At 25.9% G+C, this 17,438-nt stretch overlaps 1 protein-coding gene and 1 long non-coding RNA gene across 5 annotated transcripts; one reads left to right on the top strand and one right to left on the bottom strand.

Moving 5' to 3' along the window:
• Positions 1–454: 454 nt before the first annotated feature.
• On the bottom strand, positions 455–16,320 carry LOC123259589 (pH-sensitive chloride channel 2-like). Of its 3 annotated transcripts, none has more exons than XM_044720183.1 (8): positions 15,759–16,320; positions 9,855–10,053; positions 9,534–9,763; positions 9,323–9,405; positions 7,437–7,592; positions 6,916–7,237; positions 2,680–2,866; positions 455–812 (listed from the first exon to the last, which is right to left on the bottom strand). In XM_044720183.1, exons 1-8 carry the CDS (start codon positions 15,845–15,847, stop codon positions 549–551), a joined length of 1,530 nt encoding a protein of 509 aa, XP_044576118.1. In that variant the 5' UTR covers positions 15,848–16,320; the 3' UTR covers positions 455–548. The 3 variants fall into 3 exon arrangements, with proteins under 3 accessions (XP_044576118.1, XP_044576119.1, XP_044576120.1); XM_044720184.1 differs by having other exon boundaries at positions 456–812; positions 15,844–16,319; XM_044720185.1 differs by lacking the exon at positions 15,759–16,320 and adding an exon at positions 15,529–15,550 and having other exon boundaries at positions 456–812.
• Positions 7,074–9,546, top strand: LOC123259596. 2 transcript variants are annotated; one of them, XR_006508279.1, is made up of 4 exons: positions 7,074–7,159; positions 7,394–7,584; positions 9,248–9,393; positions 9,456–9,546. It is a non-coding gene; the product is annotated as an uncharacterized LOC123259596 (long non-coding RNA). The 2 variants fall into 2 exon arrangements; XR_006508278.1 differs by having other exon boundaries at positions 9,248–9,374; positions 9,456–9,540.
• Positions 16,321–17,438: the final 1,118 nt, after the last annotated feature.

Raw genomic sequence — 17,438 nt, 5'->3', positions numbered from 1 at the left:
CTTATTGTGAACTAGGGAAGAAAATATGCTTTGCGTGAGTCACGAAATTTTTATTAGAGATCGATAGCCTCGAGATGATGACCTTCAGTATTTCACCCCAAGTTTTATTTTCTTTTTTTTTTTGTTATATATTTTTTATTATATTTTAGTGAGCTGTTAGGTCAGTAAGAGTTTATATAAAAATTCCCATTGTGGAAATAAAGACTGACCGAGGAAGATTCGTATCTTGTTTTAAACACGCAACTGAAAGTATAGATGTCCATGTCCATACTCATGTTCATTGTTCATGTCTACGGTTCCATTGTATATAAGGATGGTTGACATAAGTTTTTAAACTCAATACAGGTACATTATTTAATTTTATATATACTTCTTAAATAATTAAATCATCACTGCCCTGATTTAATAATCTATTATAATTTTACGGGAAATTAAAAATTATGAGATTAATTGAATAATTATAAATTCCTTTTGATTATTCAAGACACGCGGATGATTTTATTTTTTTTAATAAATTTGTAAAAAATAATTTCGATGGAATTGAAAGTTTAGATCCAGATGAAGGACCAGTAGAGGATATTGAAGATGAGAAAAGCTGCTGGGAAGACGATTCTACTTCGCCGATCGATCCATTGAGCTATTTGTTGGGGTGTCATTGTTGTAAAATTGTGCAATTTAGCGAGAGTCGGTCGCCGGGTGAATGATTTAGGTGGAGGCGATGGCGTACTCTCAATTGTCATAACGCTACCATTTGAAAAATCACGCTCATCTTCTATTCTCACCGCCGGTATGGTTATTGTACTGGGAAAACTCTGAAAATGTTCAAATAAAAATTATATATGACTATGTGACTTGTGAATTATAAATAAGTAAAATTTTACTTTATTAAATAATTACTTTTGTTAAATTGCACTGTACTTTTTTAACTATTAACGTTTTTCAATATATAAGCTCATCTCGATGTTACACTCATCAAGAGCTTTCATTTGAATACCCACATGCATTTTGATATATTTTTCATATATACATATATGTAATATATATAAATATGTGAAAAAATTATGTGGGTACTAAAATGAAAGGTCTTGATGAGTGTAATATCGGGATGAGCTTATATCTTTAAAAATGTCAATATTTCACAAGATACAAGGTCGTTTCTTAACTATGTTAAATTGCACTGTACTTTCTTAACTATTGACGTTTTTAAATATATAAGCTCATCTCGATGTTACACTCATCAAGAGCTTTCATTTGAATACCCACATGCATTTTGATATATTTTTCATATATACATATATATAATATGTATAAATATATGAAAAATTGATGTGGGTACTCAAATGAAAGGTCTTGATGAGTGTAACATCGAGATGAGCTTATATCTTTAAAAATGTCAATAGTTCACTAGATACAAGGTCGTTTCTTAATTATGTTAAATTGCACTAGAATTTTTTAACTATTGAGATTTTTAAAGATATAAGCTTATCCCGATGTTACACTCATCAAGAGCTTTCATTTGAGTACCCACATGCATTTTGATATTTTTTTCATATATACATATATGTAATATATATAAATATATGAAAAAATTATGTGGGTACTAAAATGAAAGGTCTTGATGAGTGTAATATCGGGATGAGCTTATATCTTTAAAAATGTCAATATTTCACAAGATACAAGGTCGTTTCTTAACTATGTTAAATTGCACTGTACTTTCTTAACTATTGACGTTTTTAAAGATATAAGCTCATCTCGATGTTACACACATCAAGAGCTTTCATTTGAGTACCCACATGTATTTTGATATATTTTTCATATATACATATATGTAATATATATAAATATATAAAAAATTGATGTGGGTACTCAAATGAAAGGTCTTGATGAGTGTAACATCACGATGAGCTTATATCTTTAAAAATGTCAATAGTTCACTAGATACAAGGTAGTTTCTTAATTATGTTAAATTGCACTGGAATTTTTTAACTATTGAGATTTTTAAAGATATAAGCTTATCCCGATGTTACACTCATCAAGAGCTTTCATTTGAGTACCCACATGTATTTTGATATTTTTTTCATATATACATATATGTAATATATATAAATATATAAAAAATTGATGTGAGTACTCAAATGAAAGGTCTTGATGAGTTTAATATCGGGATGAGCTTATATCTTTAAAAATCTTAATAGTTCACAAGATATAAGGTCATTTTACTATATAAATACACTGGCCACAAAATTTTGCTTATTCACTTAATAATATAGATTATTTATGACATTAAAGTTAGCACTCGCTTAAAAATTTTTTAATTTTAGTTAAAAAATTTTTTTCCAAAAAATTAGACAAAAAATTACATTTCTTATTTTTTCAAATTTCTATGTTAATTTTTTGTTTGCCATAATTTATTTGTTAAAAAAATTCTAAAAATTGTTAAATATATGCCCAAATAATTTTCATAATTATTTTTATTTATGGATATTTAATTATTGTCAATAGAACTGACATTTAAATGAATAATTTATAAAAATGGATTACTAAATCCTCAGACATTATGCAGATTGAAATCACGTGTTGGCTTTTGATTAAAAATTCATATGATTAAATCAAGTGATAAAATAGACTTCGCCTGTGAAACAGCTACCGATCAAATAAAAATAACGATTAATAACTTACATGTACTGTTAAATAATTCTGACTCGAGAAATCGCTGCCGTTGAGCCGGCTGTGATCGAGAGAAGACCATGATCGTGACCGCTCAAGATTTGTAGTATTCTTTTGAAATTGTTTTCTTGCCAGACGGGGCGTTAAAGTTGATTTTAAAATATATTTGCTGTTTACTTTTTTTAGAGGTACATTTTTTCTGTAATTAAAAAAATTAAATTATTTATTTATTATTTAACACCAAGCAGCAATAAACATAAGAATATAAAATATAGAATATTAAATTTATCAAATAAATTCAATCAAGTGATATTACATTGTATGGTGGCAAAGGGAGCAGATAAAAATGAAAAATTCTAAAACTTTAAGATATAATTGCAAGTACTAGGTAGGGAAATAGTAGAATTTAATAAAAAGAAAAAAGATTATTGTATTTATTTGTGTTCTGAATTAGATGAATTATATTTAATAATTTATATGAATAATATTATAAACTATCAGATATATTCTATCAATTAGTGATTGTCAATTATCAATTACTAAAAATTTTTAGGTAGATTTTGTTAGAAATCTAGCTATTGTATCATTAGTCCTCATGGTGGAATTTTCACCTGATTTTGCTATCATATGTCATAATTAGTCAAATAAGTTCCAAAAACACCATTGGTTAAAAAATTTATATATGTATGTATATAAGGTATGTATGTATATATGTATGTATATAGGGTGTGCCAAAATGTAATTTCCGTGGGGAACCTTTTAAAATTGGAATTTTGAGTTCCACTTTTAACAGCAGCTGTGTTTGGGCATTTCCTGAGATATTTTGGTGTGGGACGATGTATTTGATTTTCATAGAATTTTTTAACAGAAGCTTAGTTTGGGCATTTCCGGTGAAAATTCAAAATTTGGCCGAAAGTGTCCAATTAAATCTCCTGTTAAAAATCCTATAAATAATCACATGAATCCTCTCACCCCGAAGTATCTCAGGAAATGTTCAAACACAGCTGCTGTTAAAAATGGAACTCAAAATTTCAATTTTAAAAGGTTCTCCACGGAAGTTACATTTTGGCACACCCTAATATATATATATATATATATATATATGTAATATAACCAGCCTTGTCATCAGGATATCTCGAAAAGTTTTCAACCGATCTTGATGAAACTTGGTACACATATTCTTTGGGTAATTACCGAGGTAGAGTTCGAAGATGAGCAAAATCGGTTAATTAGTTTAGAAATGGCGGCCATTTAAAATTTTCAAAATTTTGTGAATTTCAAGTTTTGTAACTTTAACCGTAAATAACTTTTGACTGACAGAAAAGAGCTCATTTCTGCAAACTTTATGGTAAAGCTGATTATATTACCTTCAATTTGACCTATAACACTTATACTTTATGAAGATTTTTATTAATTTTATGGGCCATTCAAAAATTTGAAAATAATGAAAACTTTTTTTCAAATGTCGTTTTTTTAGAATGACTTTTAAACAGCTTTACCGACCGATTTAAAAAACTAATCAGCTCTTAACATCAAAAAACTACGTCGATCGCCGCCGGACCGGTCAAAATCGCTTGATTCGTTTGTGAGATATCGTTGACGAAAAAAATCGAAAATAGTATATTACACACCTAGGGAAGTAAAGTAAGAAATGTCTCAGATCACATGTAATTGTCGGCCGAGGCGAAGCCGAGGTTGACAAACATGTGATCTGAGGCTTTCTTATTTACTTCCCGTGGAGTGTATACTATTTTTTTGCTCGACGAAGGCGGAAAGCGGCAACTTTGTTTAGCGCAGCGGGACGAAAGTTGCCACTTTCCGCCCGGAGGGCAAAAAAAGCGTTTTTTTTAAAACAAATTCCGAAATTTTTTATCTGATCAATTCACGGTTTGAAATTCATCATAGAATTCAAAAAAACTGCATCGACTGTTGTCAACTACGTGATAATCGGTTAACTCGTTTAAAAGTTATTGCGGATTGAAAATTTCAAAATTACATAAACATTTTTTATTCAACAAATTAAATAACATGAATAAAGAAAATCTCATATCACATGAAATCTACCTTCCATTTCGGGTGAGGCCGAATGGCATTTTTTTTTCTTGTTTCGTTTTTCTCTTCTTTAAAATTAAAAAAAATTTTTTAATTCCTTAAATTTCTTAAATCTATCTTCTCTTTACAGATGCTATTTATCGTATAAAATCATTACTAAGCATTCTACTGATGAAAATTTAACATAATGTTATAAATTGCCGAGGTCGTTTCTTTACAAATAAATAAATATTAATCTATACTTCTATACTAATATTATACACTGATAAAAGGATTTGTTTATAGTTAAAAATATTTGTTAATATTTAACAAATCATTTATTAGAGACCACTTTTTAGTCCTTAACAAATATTTCTTAGTATTTAAAAAGATTTATTAATATTTAATAAATGAATATCAGATTTATTAAATACAAACAAATCATTTTAAATACTAAGAAATATTTGTTTGATACTAAAAAATGGTCTCTAATAAATGATTTGTTAACTATTAACAAATATTTTTTTAACACAAATAAATCCTTCTATCAGTGTAAAGAGGAAAGATTTGATTGTTTGTTTATTTGTTTGTTTGTTTGCATTGAATAGGCTCCGAAACTACTGAATCGATTTGAAAAATTCTCTCACTGTTGGAAAGCTACACTATCCCCGGGTGACATAGGCTATCTTATATTTTCAAATTTTTGTTAAATACACTGATAGAAGGATTTGTTTATAGTTAAAAAGATTTGTTAATATTTAACAAATCATTTATTAAGAGCCATTTGTTAGTTCTTAACAAATATTTCTTAGTATTTAAAAAGATTTATTAATATTTAATAAATGAATATCAGATTTATTAAATACAAACAAATCATTTTAAATACTAAGAAATATTTGTTTAAGGACGTTCCCAAGGAAAACACTTTTCTTGGAATATCGTTCAAATTTTGAATCCAGATACTTATAAGTGTCCTTTATACGTAGAAATTTTTTAAAACCCTTCTTGCGGTGCTAAATTTTGAATAATCGAAAGTTTAAAATCACATATTTAACATGTGATCCCTATCCTAACCCTCATTGTAGCGCACTTTTTTTTTAAATAACTACAGTAATTTTCTTAGAATTTTTATAAAAAACTGAAAATTGTTAATTGAACATATAATAAACATATTTCTCAAAAAATAACAAAAAGGAGCGGTATTCATTTAGTTATAAAAAATGTTGAAAGTGAGTTACTTTTCACTTTTTTTTCATTACTCGATCAAAGAGAGATGGTGGCTTGGCAACGCTGCGTTGGGCGGGAAGTTTGAAATACCCTAAAGGCGGAGCAGTTGTAAATAAATGCGAGTTGCTCACAAATAGGTTAACTGTAGGATGTTGTAAAAAAAATGTGATTTCGTAAATCTCTGGAATATTTATTATGAATTATTTTTCAACATTAATACTCCATATGTTAACATTATTAATAATTATAGATTCAAAAATATAATTAACAATATAGTTTGTATAAAAACTCTTGTTTCATTTACTAACATAAAATGAAACATTTTAGAAATATATTATTTTTTAGACAAGTTTTTTTAAAATTTTTTTTTTGGTGATTTTAATTTCTTTATCATTATTAAGTCATTATTAATAAATTGTTTTTTATTAATTTCTCTTCAAAATAAAAGTAACCTTAAAATATTCAAACTCTATTACACTCGGCTCAAATCCTAATCCTAATATTATTCCTAATATTTATTCCTAATATAAAATTGAGATGAAATGTATGTGGCATCAAACTATTCGTAACGTGATTGGTCGAATATATCATAAGCATGAAAATATATGCAAATGCTATAGTCAGGCGCGCGCTTGCGCGCGCAAATTCAAATCCTAGTATAAATAAAAATATACAGAAAGAGATTACAATGTTGCCAGATCGGAAAAACGACGCAATGGGTATATTTTTGGACTTCTGCGCACGTTCGCGCCACTGAAAATGTACAGTGGATCGCAACTTTTTGTTGTTGCATTTATAGTATGGTTTATATGGGGAGACCGTTTTTAAAGTTGAGCACAACTGCTACTTGGGAACGTCCTTAATACTAAAAAGTGGTCTCTAATAAATGATTTGTTACCTATTAACAAATATTATTTAATACAAATAAATTCTTCTATCAGTGTACCCGTGCGAAGCCGGGTTGAATTGCTAGTAATTTATAAAACTTACTTTCGACGATAAATAGTATTGACGAATGCAAATTCAACCATTGCAGCAAAAAGAAAAATAGTGCATCCAAGGAACCAAATTTCACTGGCCTTGATGTACGAAACTTTCGGCAATGAATTTTCTATTTTTGACGCCAAAGTCATGAATGCCAATATTGTATTAGTTCCTAGAACAATTCTCGGTGGACTAGCGTCTACATGAAGCCAGAATGATACCCAGGAAATAACAACAATCAATACCGATGGTATGTAATAGTCCATTACAAAAAATCCCATTTCACGGGCAAGTTTAAATGTAATGCTGATAGAACTAAAGTTACCAGCTAGAAAAACACATCAAGATATTTACATTAATACTGTTATTATTTATGTAAATTTTAATCTAGTATATATTTAGTATGTATGTATGAGTTTATGGATATGGAAATGGATATTATAATAACTTTAAATGATTGTTTTGCGTCATTTGCAAAAACTAGCTAGTGGTCAGTCAGCCTGTGAAAAATCGATTGTTCAATTTACCAAAGTGACCATAATGTTGCTGTGCCGCAGTGTAAGAGACCTCAGTCTCGTTAACCCATTTCTCAACCAGTCGATACTCTGTTAAATGCAATTCTTTAGACAGTACTATTGGCGATTCATCCCAGTCTAATTTCATATCTTGGGCGCTGTGAGTCCCTGAAATAAAAATTTGTTTTTTATGATAAAAGTTATGATAGAATTATAGATAAAAATTAAGTTAGCTGATATTTACAAATTTTTAGAATTTTTTTTTTTTTTAATAAATTATTACAAAAAAATTTAATTTCGTTAGTAAAAACTTTAAAGGCCAGTTTTTCAATCCAGGATCAAATTTTATTGAATGATCAAATATATCTACATATTTCATATGTATAAATATACTGGCAATAATAATACTTTTATCCTGGATGAAAAACTGGACCTAAGTGTAATTAAAAAAAAATTTTTTTTTTGTTCTAATTGAATAAATTAAAAAAAACTTTTTTTTGTTCTAATTTAATAAATAAAAAAATTGAAAATGTCGGCTAAGTTTAGTTTTATTAATGATACTAAAATTAGCAAATATCTGAGAATTTTGATAAAAAATTATTAAAAAAAAAAATTTCCATAAATTTGCAATTATAACTTTTTAAATTGAATTTTTTTGATCAATTTTCTTCACTATAGCAAGAGAAAAAATTTCTTTTGAAAAAAATGGATATTGTTATAACAAGAAATTAATTTTCTGAAAATTTCTAATAGTTTTATTTCTTCGCTGAAGAAATAAAATTCTCGCAGTAACTTTCTTGTTAAAAACAAATTTTATTTAGAAAAAAAACAATTTTTTGATAAAAATTCGCAAGTTGTCTATCTAAAATTGTTTTTTCCTAAATATAAAAAACTTTTGATAAATATTTACAAGTGAAGTCAACCATTTCGACGATCTAATTAGCAATTGGTCTCTCTTTACTTTTTAGAGGGTGATTTTTTAACATTTTGATGTAGTAATAGTACATTTATAAATTATTTGAATGATTCAAACCAAAATATTATACCTCTAATAGATATTAATGACATATTTAATGGTTTTTTAAAGTGATAATAAATTTTGAACTAATTGTTTTTTTCGTACAATTTGAAGATTTTCTATAATGGAGTTAGACAATTTTCTAAGTAGAACGTCGATTTGAATTTTCATTTTTTTGAATGAAATTTCTATTTGATTTTATTGATATATTTTTTTTGAAAAGTACATAAAAAAATGAACAATTTAAAAAAAAAAGTTGATTATCACAATTTTAATAAATTTTCAAAAAAATTTATAAATTTTTTAGATAATTTTGATATTCAATTTTTTTTTAATTGTTCCTTTTATGTAATTTAAAAAAAAAAAAATATCAAAAATATTAAAAAAAGATAAAGTAGAAATTTTATCCAAAAACATGAAAGCCAAAATTTCTTCCAACTTTTGAAGGCAAAAAAGCTATCGAAATATTTTTTTCTTTCACGACATTTTTAATCATAAATGCGCTGTAAAAACACAAGCAGAATAAAAAAAATTTTAATTTTTCACCTAGTTATGGCCAAAATGCAGTTATCCCCACTTGTAAATAATTACCAAGTTTTTTTTTAACAAGAAAATTACTGTAAGAATTTTATTTCTTCAGTGAAGAAATAAAATTATTATAAATTTTCAACAAATTAATTTCTTATTAAAATATTGCTAATTTTTTTCAGTATAAATTTTTTCTAAAAATTCACACTTATAATTATTTAAAGTTTTTAAATGTAGAATGAAATTGTTATAAAAATCTAAAAAAATCTTTTTTTAGATATCTGTTAAATTCAGTATAATTAAAAATAATTAATTTAAATGAATGCATCGAAGATTTATTAAGACTACTTACAACTTTCAAATATCAGGGGGCATTCCTGTACATCGAAGGGAAATTTTTCCAGGTGAAGTGCACAGTTCAAGGTAGCTTCGAGTCTAAAGACATATATATTTATACACTGACATTGTATTCATTTTACTTTCAGATATCACATCAATCGATTAACCAGTAATGTGTATTATAGCTTCGCTGATGTTTAAAGATAACTACTATTTTTTCGTACCTTGTATTAAGGATGACCATGCCGGTAGGATCGATAGATATCAGCAAATCTTTAACACCGTTTCCCATTATGACGGAAGTCCTTTCGTTGGAGACAAACACTGTCGGTGTCCATATTAAATTATGTTCCGACTGGCCACCGAAAATTTGAGTATATTTCGGGGCTACCTCGGCGTACCGGAGTCTTGAATCGCGATAACGAAATTGAAGCATCATGTGGACGTCGAATTGCTAGTTGGAAAGAAGAAATCATTTTATTTTGTTTATTAATAGATTAGCAAGAAATTTATAAATTTATTCATAGTTCTAAAATGTTAATTACTAGTGTCTTGGCCATATTTGACTTTATTGTATATATATTGGCCCTGCAGGCAACATGAATTGGGTCACTTGCATTGATTTCACCGGGTGGTCTAACCATCTTATCGTAACGACAATCATTTGTCAGTTCCTTAAGCAGTTCTGTTTGTGTTAATGTGTTTTCTGTAGTAATTGCATGACAAATATTACCTTCGACGGCTCTAAAAAAAAAAAATAAAAGAAAAAATTTTATTGAAGTTACCAGACACTTTTTTAATAAAAAATTGACTAGGTATCATTTTTTAGAGCTTTTAATAATTTTTTAAGTTAATTTTTAGTAGATTTTATAAAAATCTAACTATTGCAGCCGTCCTCATGGCGCAACTTTGAAAAAATTTAGTCGTTTTCTGACTCAGTTTGTCGAGCTGAGTCAGAAAATGTATATAGTTCAAAAGTTTATATATGTATGTATTTATATATATATATATATATATATATATATATATATATATATATATATATATATATATATATATATATATATATATATATATATATATATATATATATATATATATATATTAGGGCGCAAAAAAACCGACTATTTTTTTTTTTAAGTCTCGAGTGAAAAAAATGTTAGTTTTTGATGTTTTAAGAGCTCTCTCCAAAGGACAGCTTAAAAAAAAATTTTTAAGATGTCGCTCCAAATTTTTGTAAATTTCAAAAATCGTCAAAAATCGAATTTTTTTTTTTTTTTTAATTTTTTTTCTCGTTACGGTATAATTTCATAGACTAAAAAAAAATAAGTTTCTGAAAATTTCAGTTCAAAATTTGAATTTTGAAAGGTCGCTCATAATTTTTTTCAATTTATTAGTGCATTTGTTTAGATTTTTTCGAGCGACCTTTTACTATTCAAATTAAAATTCCATGCATTTTTTTTTTTATTTAGTACAATAATCGATAAAAATACATCACGAGATGAACTAAAAATCAAGCACAACATAGAAAATATAATTTTTTTTTAATATTAATAATTTTATTTAATCAACTGCCAAGCGTGGGTTCGAATCCCAAGCTGGTCTTAGAAACCAGCTTGGTTGAGATTTGACCTTGCCGCGTAGGTTAAGATTTTTTCAAACCAAAAAGACCCCAACGTACCACTCCCAACACTTAAAGTCGGCGATATGACTAATTAAAGAAAAAAAAAAAATCATGAGCGACCTTTCAAAATTTAAATTTTTAACTAAAAGTTTCAGAAACTTATTTTTTTTTGGTCTATAAAATTATACCGTAACGAGAAAAAAAATTAAAAAAAAAAAAATTCGATTTTTGACGATTTTTGAAATTTAAAAAAATTTGGAGTGACCTCTTAAAAATTTTTTTTTAAGCTGTCCTTTGGTGAGGGCTCTTAAAACATTAAAAACTAACATTTTTTCACTCGAGACTTAAAAAAAAAAAATAGTCGGTTTTTTTGCGCCACCCTAATACATATATATATATATATATATATAAATATATATATATATATATATATATATTTATACGATATAACGCGGCTTGTCAGCACGATAGCGTTTTCAATTTATAACCGATTCTTCTCAAACTCAACATGCTTTATCTATCGATCAAGACCAAGGTTAAGTTCGAAGATGAGCTTAATCGGGCGAGTAATTTGGAAATGACAGGATTTTGAAATTTTGAAAATCGTAAAAATTGATGTTTTTACTACTTCAACTTGATATAATTACTGATCGAGACAAGATATCAAAATTCGGTAAAATGCATAGTAAAGCTCTTTTTATAAGCTTCAATTTCCACTACTCAGAAATGGTAATAGCTTCAATATTACTCCTTTTAGAGTTCGTTTAATGAAACAGTTTTACTGTTGCAGCCGTTTTAGAATTATTGTCTGCATCATAGCTTAATCATGATGTAAATTCAATAATTACGATAATGATTAGTCTTTCGTGTAATGTTTTCAGGTAATTCGTCAGTAAATATTTCACAGATTAGTTCTATATATTGTTTTCTTCAATTAAAATTTTATCCGGTTTCAAACATCTGATTGATTTGCATATTGTTGTTCCTAAGCAGTTATTTAAAATTTGGTCATTTATAATTCAAATCTTATAATCTTTTTCTTCAAAAGTTAATTTTTTTTCCAAAATTTGTTCTAAATAGTTTTAAATTTATTGTTGAATTTTGTTTTTAATTCATAAATTAAGTTATACATTATCAGTGTTATTATATTATTTTATTAAAAATCAATTTTCTTTATTTGAAAAATCTACTTCCATTTCGGCTGCCGAATGGCTTTTTTTTTTAATATAATTTATTTGATAAAAAAAATTATGGAAGTTATAAAATGTCTCTTAATTTTAGTATCATATAAAAATGACAATTTTTTGATTTTGAAAAATAGACTAGGTATGAAGAATTATTTTTTTAAAATTAAATTTATATGAATAACTTAATCTTGGAAATTTAGACAATAAATGAAGATTTATTGTCCAAATTTCCAAGATTAAGTTATTTAAATATTTTAAATAGGGACGAGAACTTAAATATTAATTAAATTTATTATTTTTTAGAGCTTCTAAAGATGAAATTTTTTTTAATTTGTTAAAAAAAAATGATAAAAATTATTAAATGTCTTTCAATTTCAGTCTCATTAGCAAAATTACGATGAAGTAACCAGACACTTGACAGTTTTTTAATTTTTCTTAAAAAATAGACTAGATATCAAAAACTATTTTTTAAAAATTAAATTTATAATTGATTATAGCTTCTAAAGATGTAATTTTTTTTCAAATAAATTTTTCTTGCTACAATTTATTCGTTAAAAAAATTATAAAAATTATTAGATGTCTTAAGTTAACTATCATAAAAAAATGACACTGAAGTAACCAGACACTCGACGGTTTTTTGATTTTTCTTAAAAAATAGACTATGTATCAAAAACTATTTTTTAACAATTAAATTTATAATTTACTAGCCGTTACCCGCCCGCTTCGCGTGGCGTACAATATACGCCAGGCGCGAAAAATATTAATTTTGTTAATATACGTGTGCATTTCATAAAATTCATTCTTTACAGCTCAAAAACTCCAAAAAAATCAATCTGGCCAAGTTTCAATCCTTTAGCTGCTATAGATTAAAAGGTACAATTTCTTTTAATTTTACGCCCACGCACGGACATGTGGGGGTAGAATTTAATGAAATTTATTCTTAACAGCTCAAAAACGCCAAAAAAGCATTCTGGCCATGTTTCAAAGTATTAATAGCTATAGATTGAAATTTACGAATTTTTTCTTAATTTGACGCCCACGCACGGGCACGCCAGGGGGGTGGAATGTCACAGAATTCGTTTTTAAAAAATTTCTAAATGTAATTTGAAACATTCTGACCAAGTTTTGAACTATTAAAAGCCATAATTGAAAAATATGAATTTTTTTTCGTGAACACCCCGCAACCCCCCTTGTGGGTGGAATTTCGTGAAATCCGTTCTTAGCTGACCTCTACTTGGCAAAAGGAATATTCCTGCCAAATTTCAAGTCTCTAGGTCTTATAGTTCCAGAGATATCGTGATGAGTGACTATCTATATCTATAGAAAGTCTCCTATATATATATAGATTATAGCATCTAAAGTTGTAATTTTTTAAAAATAAATTTTTCTTGCTACAGTTTATTTGTTAAAAAAATTATGAGATATTTATCAATTTAAGTATCATAAAAAAATGACATTGAAGCTTGCAGATCTTCACAATTTTTTGATTGTTTAAAAAAATAGACTAAGTATAAAAAAGTATTTTTAAAAAATTACATTTATAATTTTTTAGAGCTTCTAAAGATTAAATTTTTTTTTAAATTAATTTTTTGGCTACAATTTATTTATTAAAAAAATTACAAAAATTATTAGATGTCTCAATTTAAGTATCATAAACAAAATAACACTGAAGCTGGCAAATACTTGACATTTTTTTTATTTTTCTTAAAAAATAGACTAGGTAAAAAAAAATTATTTTTAAAAAATTGCATTTATCATTTATTTAGAGCTTCTATAGATGGGAATTTTTTAATAAATTTTTTTTGCTATAATTTAATTGTTAAAAAAATTATTTAATATCTTAATTTCAGTATCTTAAACAAAAATTTAGCGTTTGATTTTTTTTGCAGCAATACTATGCTTCAATTACTAATTATTAAATTGCAAATAGTTTCAAGATGACACATAGCAATATTTAGATAGCAAGTAAAAAATGTAATTTGCTAATTAACATTCATCAGAGTATTTGAGTGACAAATAAGCCTTTTGTATAAACACTCGTATGATATGAATTATCTGAATGTTGAAAATATTTTTAATACCATTAATCTTTTTGATAAATTATATACATTTTATGTTTCGTCACCGATGTGTTTTAAATAATTTAATTTTTTAAATTGTAATATGATAAATAGTTTGATATAATTAGTTAGCTGCATAGAATATGCAAAAATATATAACATGCAGTTCAAAGCAAGATGATACATTTTGCGCGTGATTCCCAATGAAACAAACAATTTACGTCACAATTAAATATGCGTTAAGTCTTTTATGGTTGATAGCAAATTACAATGATGAAAAAAAATATTTTTCTTTATTTCGATAATAATTTTCTTTTTTTTTTTAATAATTTATTCCATTTATTTTTTATTTTAATTAATGATAGTTTTTCAATTGACAAAATTAATATTTTTATCATATTATAACTTTGTTTGCGCAAGTGAGCTCTATTTTTCATTTGAATTTTATATTTTTGACATTATTTATTCAGAACACCTTCTTGAATATTTTAAGCTTCACATGTGATTAGAAAAAAATTTATTCTATAATTTTTTATAATAAATAAATTTTTTTTTTAAGTTAAAAAATTCATTAGCCGACGTTTTTAATTTTTTAATAATTAAATTAGAACAAAAAAATATTTTTAAAAAAATGAACTTACAGTTTTTAAAATTTTTTTTAATAATTAAATTAGAACAAAAAAATTTTTTTTTTTTAATTGCACTTAAGGTTTTTTAATAATTAAATTAGAACAAAAAAATATTAAAAAAAAAAATGAACTTATAGTTTTTAAAATTTTTTTTAATAATTAAATTAAAACAAAAAATAATTTTTAAAAAATTGCACTTACAGTTTTTTTTTAATAATTAAATTAGAACAAAAAAAAATTTTTTTTTTAAATTGCACTTAAATTTTTTTAATAATTAAATTAGAACGAAAAAATATTTTCTAAAAATTGCACTTACATTTTTTTTTTTTTAATTAAATTAGAACAAAAGAATTTTTTTTTTAAATTGCACAAAGTTTTTTTAAAAATAAAATTTTTTTATCATTTTTTCAATAAGAAAAAATTAAATAATTTTTAAATGCCAGCTAATTTAATTTTTATAAAAAAATTCTTGCAAAATTGATTATAACTGCAGATAATTAATTTTTATGCTTTTGTAAAATTATCCTAGTAAAAAAAAAAATCTAATTAAAAATCTAGTTTTGTGTAATGACTTTGACACAGAGAAAATGTTCCCAAAGACCTTCAAATCAACCGTTTATTTTTCTTAACAATAGAAAATACGGCACTACGTCACGCGCTAATGGTCTTTCAAAAAATTATATTTGTAACTATTAGCCAATCTATATATTTATTATTACCTAATAATTTATTGCAATTGACATAAAAGTCTAGTTATTGTTTAATAAATAAATAAATATAAATAAATAAACCACAAAAACCATAAACGTGTTTGACATAAAATATTAAAAAAAATAAATAATAATTATTTAAATAAAAGATAAAGATTTTATTTTTAAACAATAAAACCAGAAGATTTATGAGTTGATGAAAAAATAAATGAATTTATCATTTAAAATAAATAACTCACGTAATTGAAGCACTTAGTACAGAATAAAAATTAATAACTAAAATAGTTGTTGATAATTTTAAAAAATAAATAACATTGCACCCACACATTATATATATATATACTATTGATTGTTAATATAAAAATATATCCTCGCGTTTGAAAACGAGCTGTAAGACTCGGACCGACTGTAACAACTGGAGCCTAACTCTGCGGTGTTGTTTTTCAGGTGGTGGCTTTGAGCAGGTAAATTTGCTGATGTAAAAAAAATAACCGCAGCCAAACGTTGATCCCACTCAAACTTATGATATACAATTGTAATTACCGCTGTTTGAATTTGTTGCGCTACGTGTTAAAATATTAGTCATTCACCAAACGTTTACAAGCATACATATTTACATGCTATACAAACTAAATAAATAGTAGGTATGGTAAAAATTATAAGACGCCCGAAGAGAAGACAGTAGATCGTAAATGCTTAATGATTAAAGATTTAAACTGATAATTATAGTTGCATTATGTTACTAAATATACTTGTGCAAATTAAATCTTTTTATATCTATATTATTAAGAGAATGAGAAGAATTTTGTTTCTAGGATAGTCATATGATAAAATCGGTTTTTTTTTTTAGTGTCATTGGAAAGGTCTTGACTTGAATTTGTGCCTTTTTAAGGCTTCATTTCATTCTCACCGATAGTCAATTTATAATGATAAGTATTTAGGTTGCATTCGAAAATGCTCTATCTCTAGATACATAATTAAGAAATGACCTTTTATCCAGTGAAATATTAACATTTTTAAAGATATAAGCTCATCCTGATGTTACACTAATTAAGAGCTTTTAGTTGAGTACCCACATCAATTTTTCATATATTTTATCTATTTATATATATATATATATATATATATATATATATATATATATATATATATATATATATAAATATATGAAAAATATATCAAAATGCATGTGGGTACTCAAATGAAAGCTCTTGATAAACGTAATATCGAAATGAGCTTATATCTTTAAAATATATATTATATATATTACATAATTAAGAAATGACCTTGTATCTTGTGAAATATTGACATTTTTAAACATATAAGCTCACCCGGACATTAAACTCATCGAGACCTTTCATTTGAGCACCCACATCAATTTTTCATATATTTATGTATATTATATATATGTATATATGAAAAATATATCAAAAATGCATGTGGGTACTCAAATGAAAGCTCTTGATGAGTGTAACATCAGGATGAGCTTATATATTTAAAAACGTCAATATTTAAGAAAGTACCGTGCAATTTAACATAATTAAGAAACGACCTTGTATCTTGTGAACTATTGACATTCTTAAAGATATAAGCTCATCCCGATGTTACACTCATCGAGACCTTTTATTTGAGTACCCACATCAATTTTGATATATACATATCTCATATATACATATATATAATATATCAAAAATGCATGTGGGTACTCAAATGAAAGCTCTTGATGAGTGTAACATCAGGATGAGCTTATATCTTTAAAAACGTCAATATTTAAGAAAGTACCGTGCAATTTAACATAATTAAGAAACGACCTTGTATCTTGTGAACTATTGACATTTTTATTGCTATAAGGACGTCCTTCCGATATACTCATCGAGACCTTTCATTTGAGTACCCACATCAATTTTTCATATATTTAT

The sequence above is a fragment of the Cotesia glomerata genome, linkage group LG2, assembly GCF_020080835.1.
Source record: "Cotesia glomerata isolate CgM1 linkage group LG2, MPM_Cglom_v2.3, whole genome shotgun sequence".
In the NCBI taxonomy this organism is placed as follows: Eukaryota; Metazoa; Arthropoda; class Insecta; order Hymenoptera; family Braconidae; genus Cotesia; species Cotesia glomerata.
This window is presented reverse-complemented; position numbering and strand designations above follow the sequence as displayed.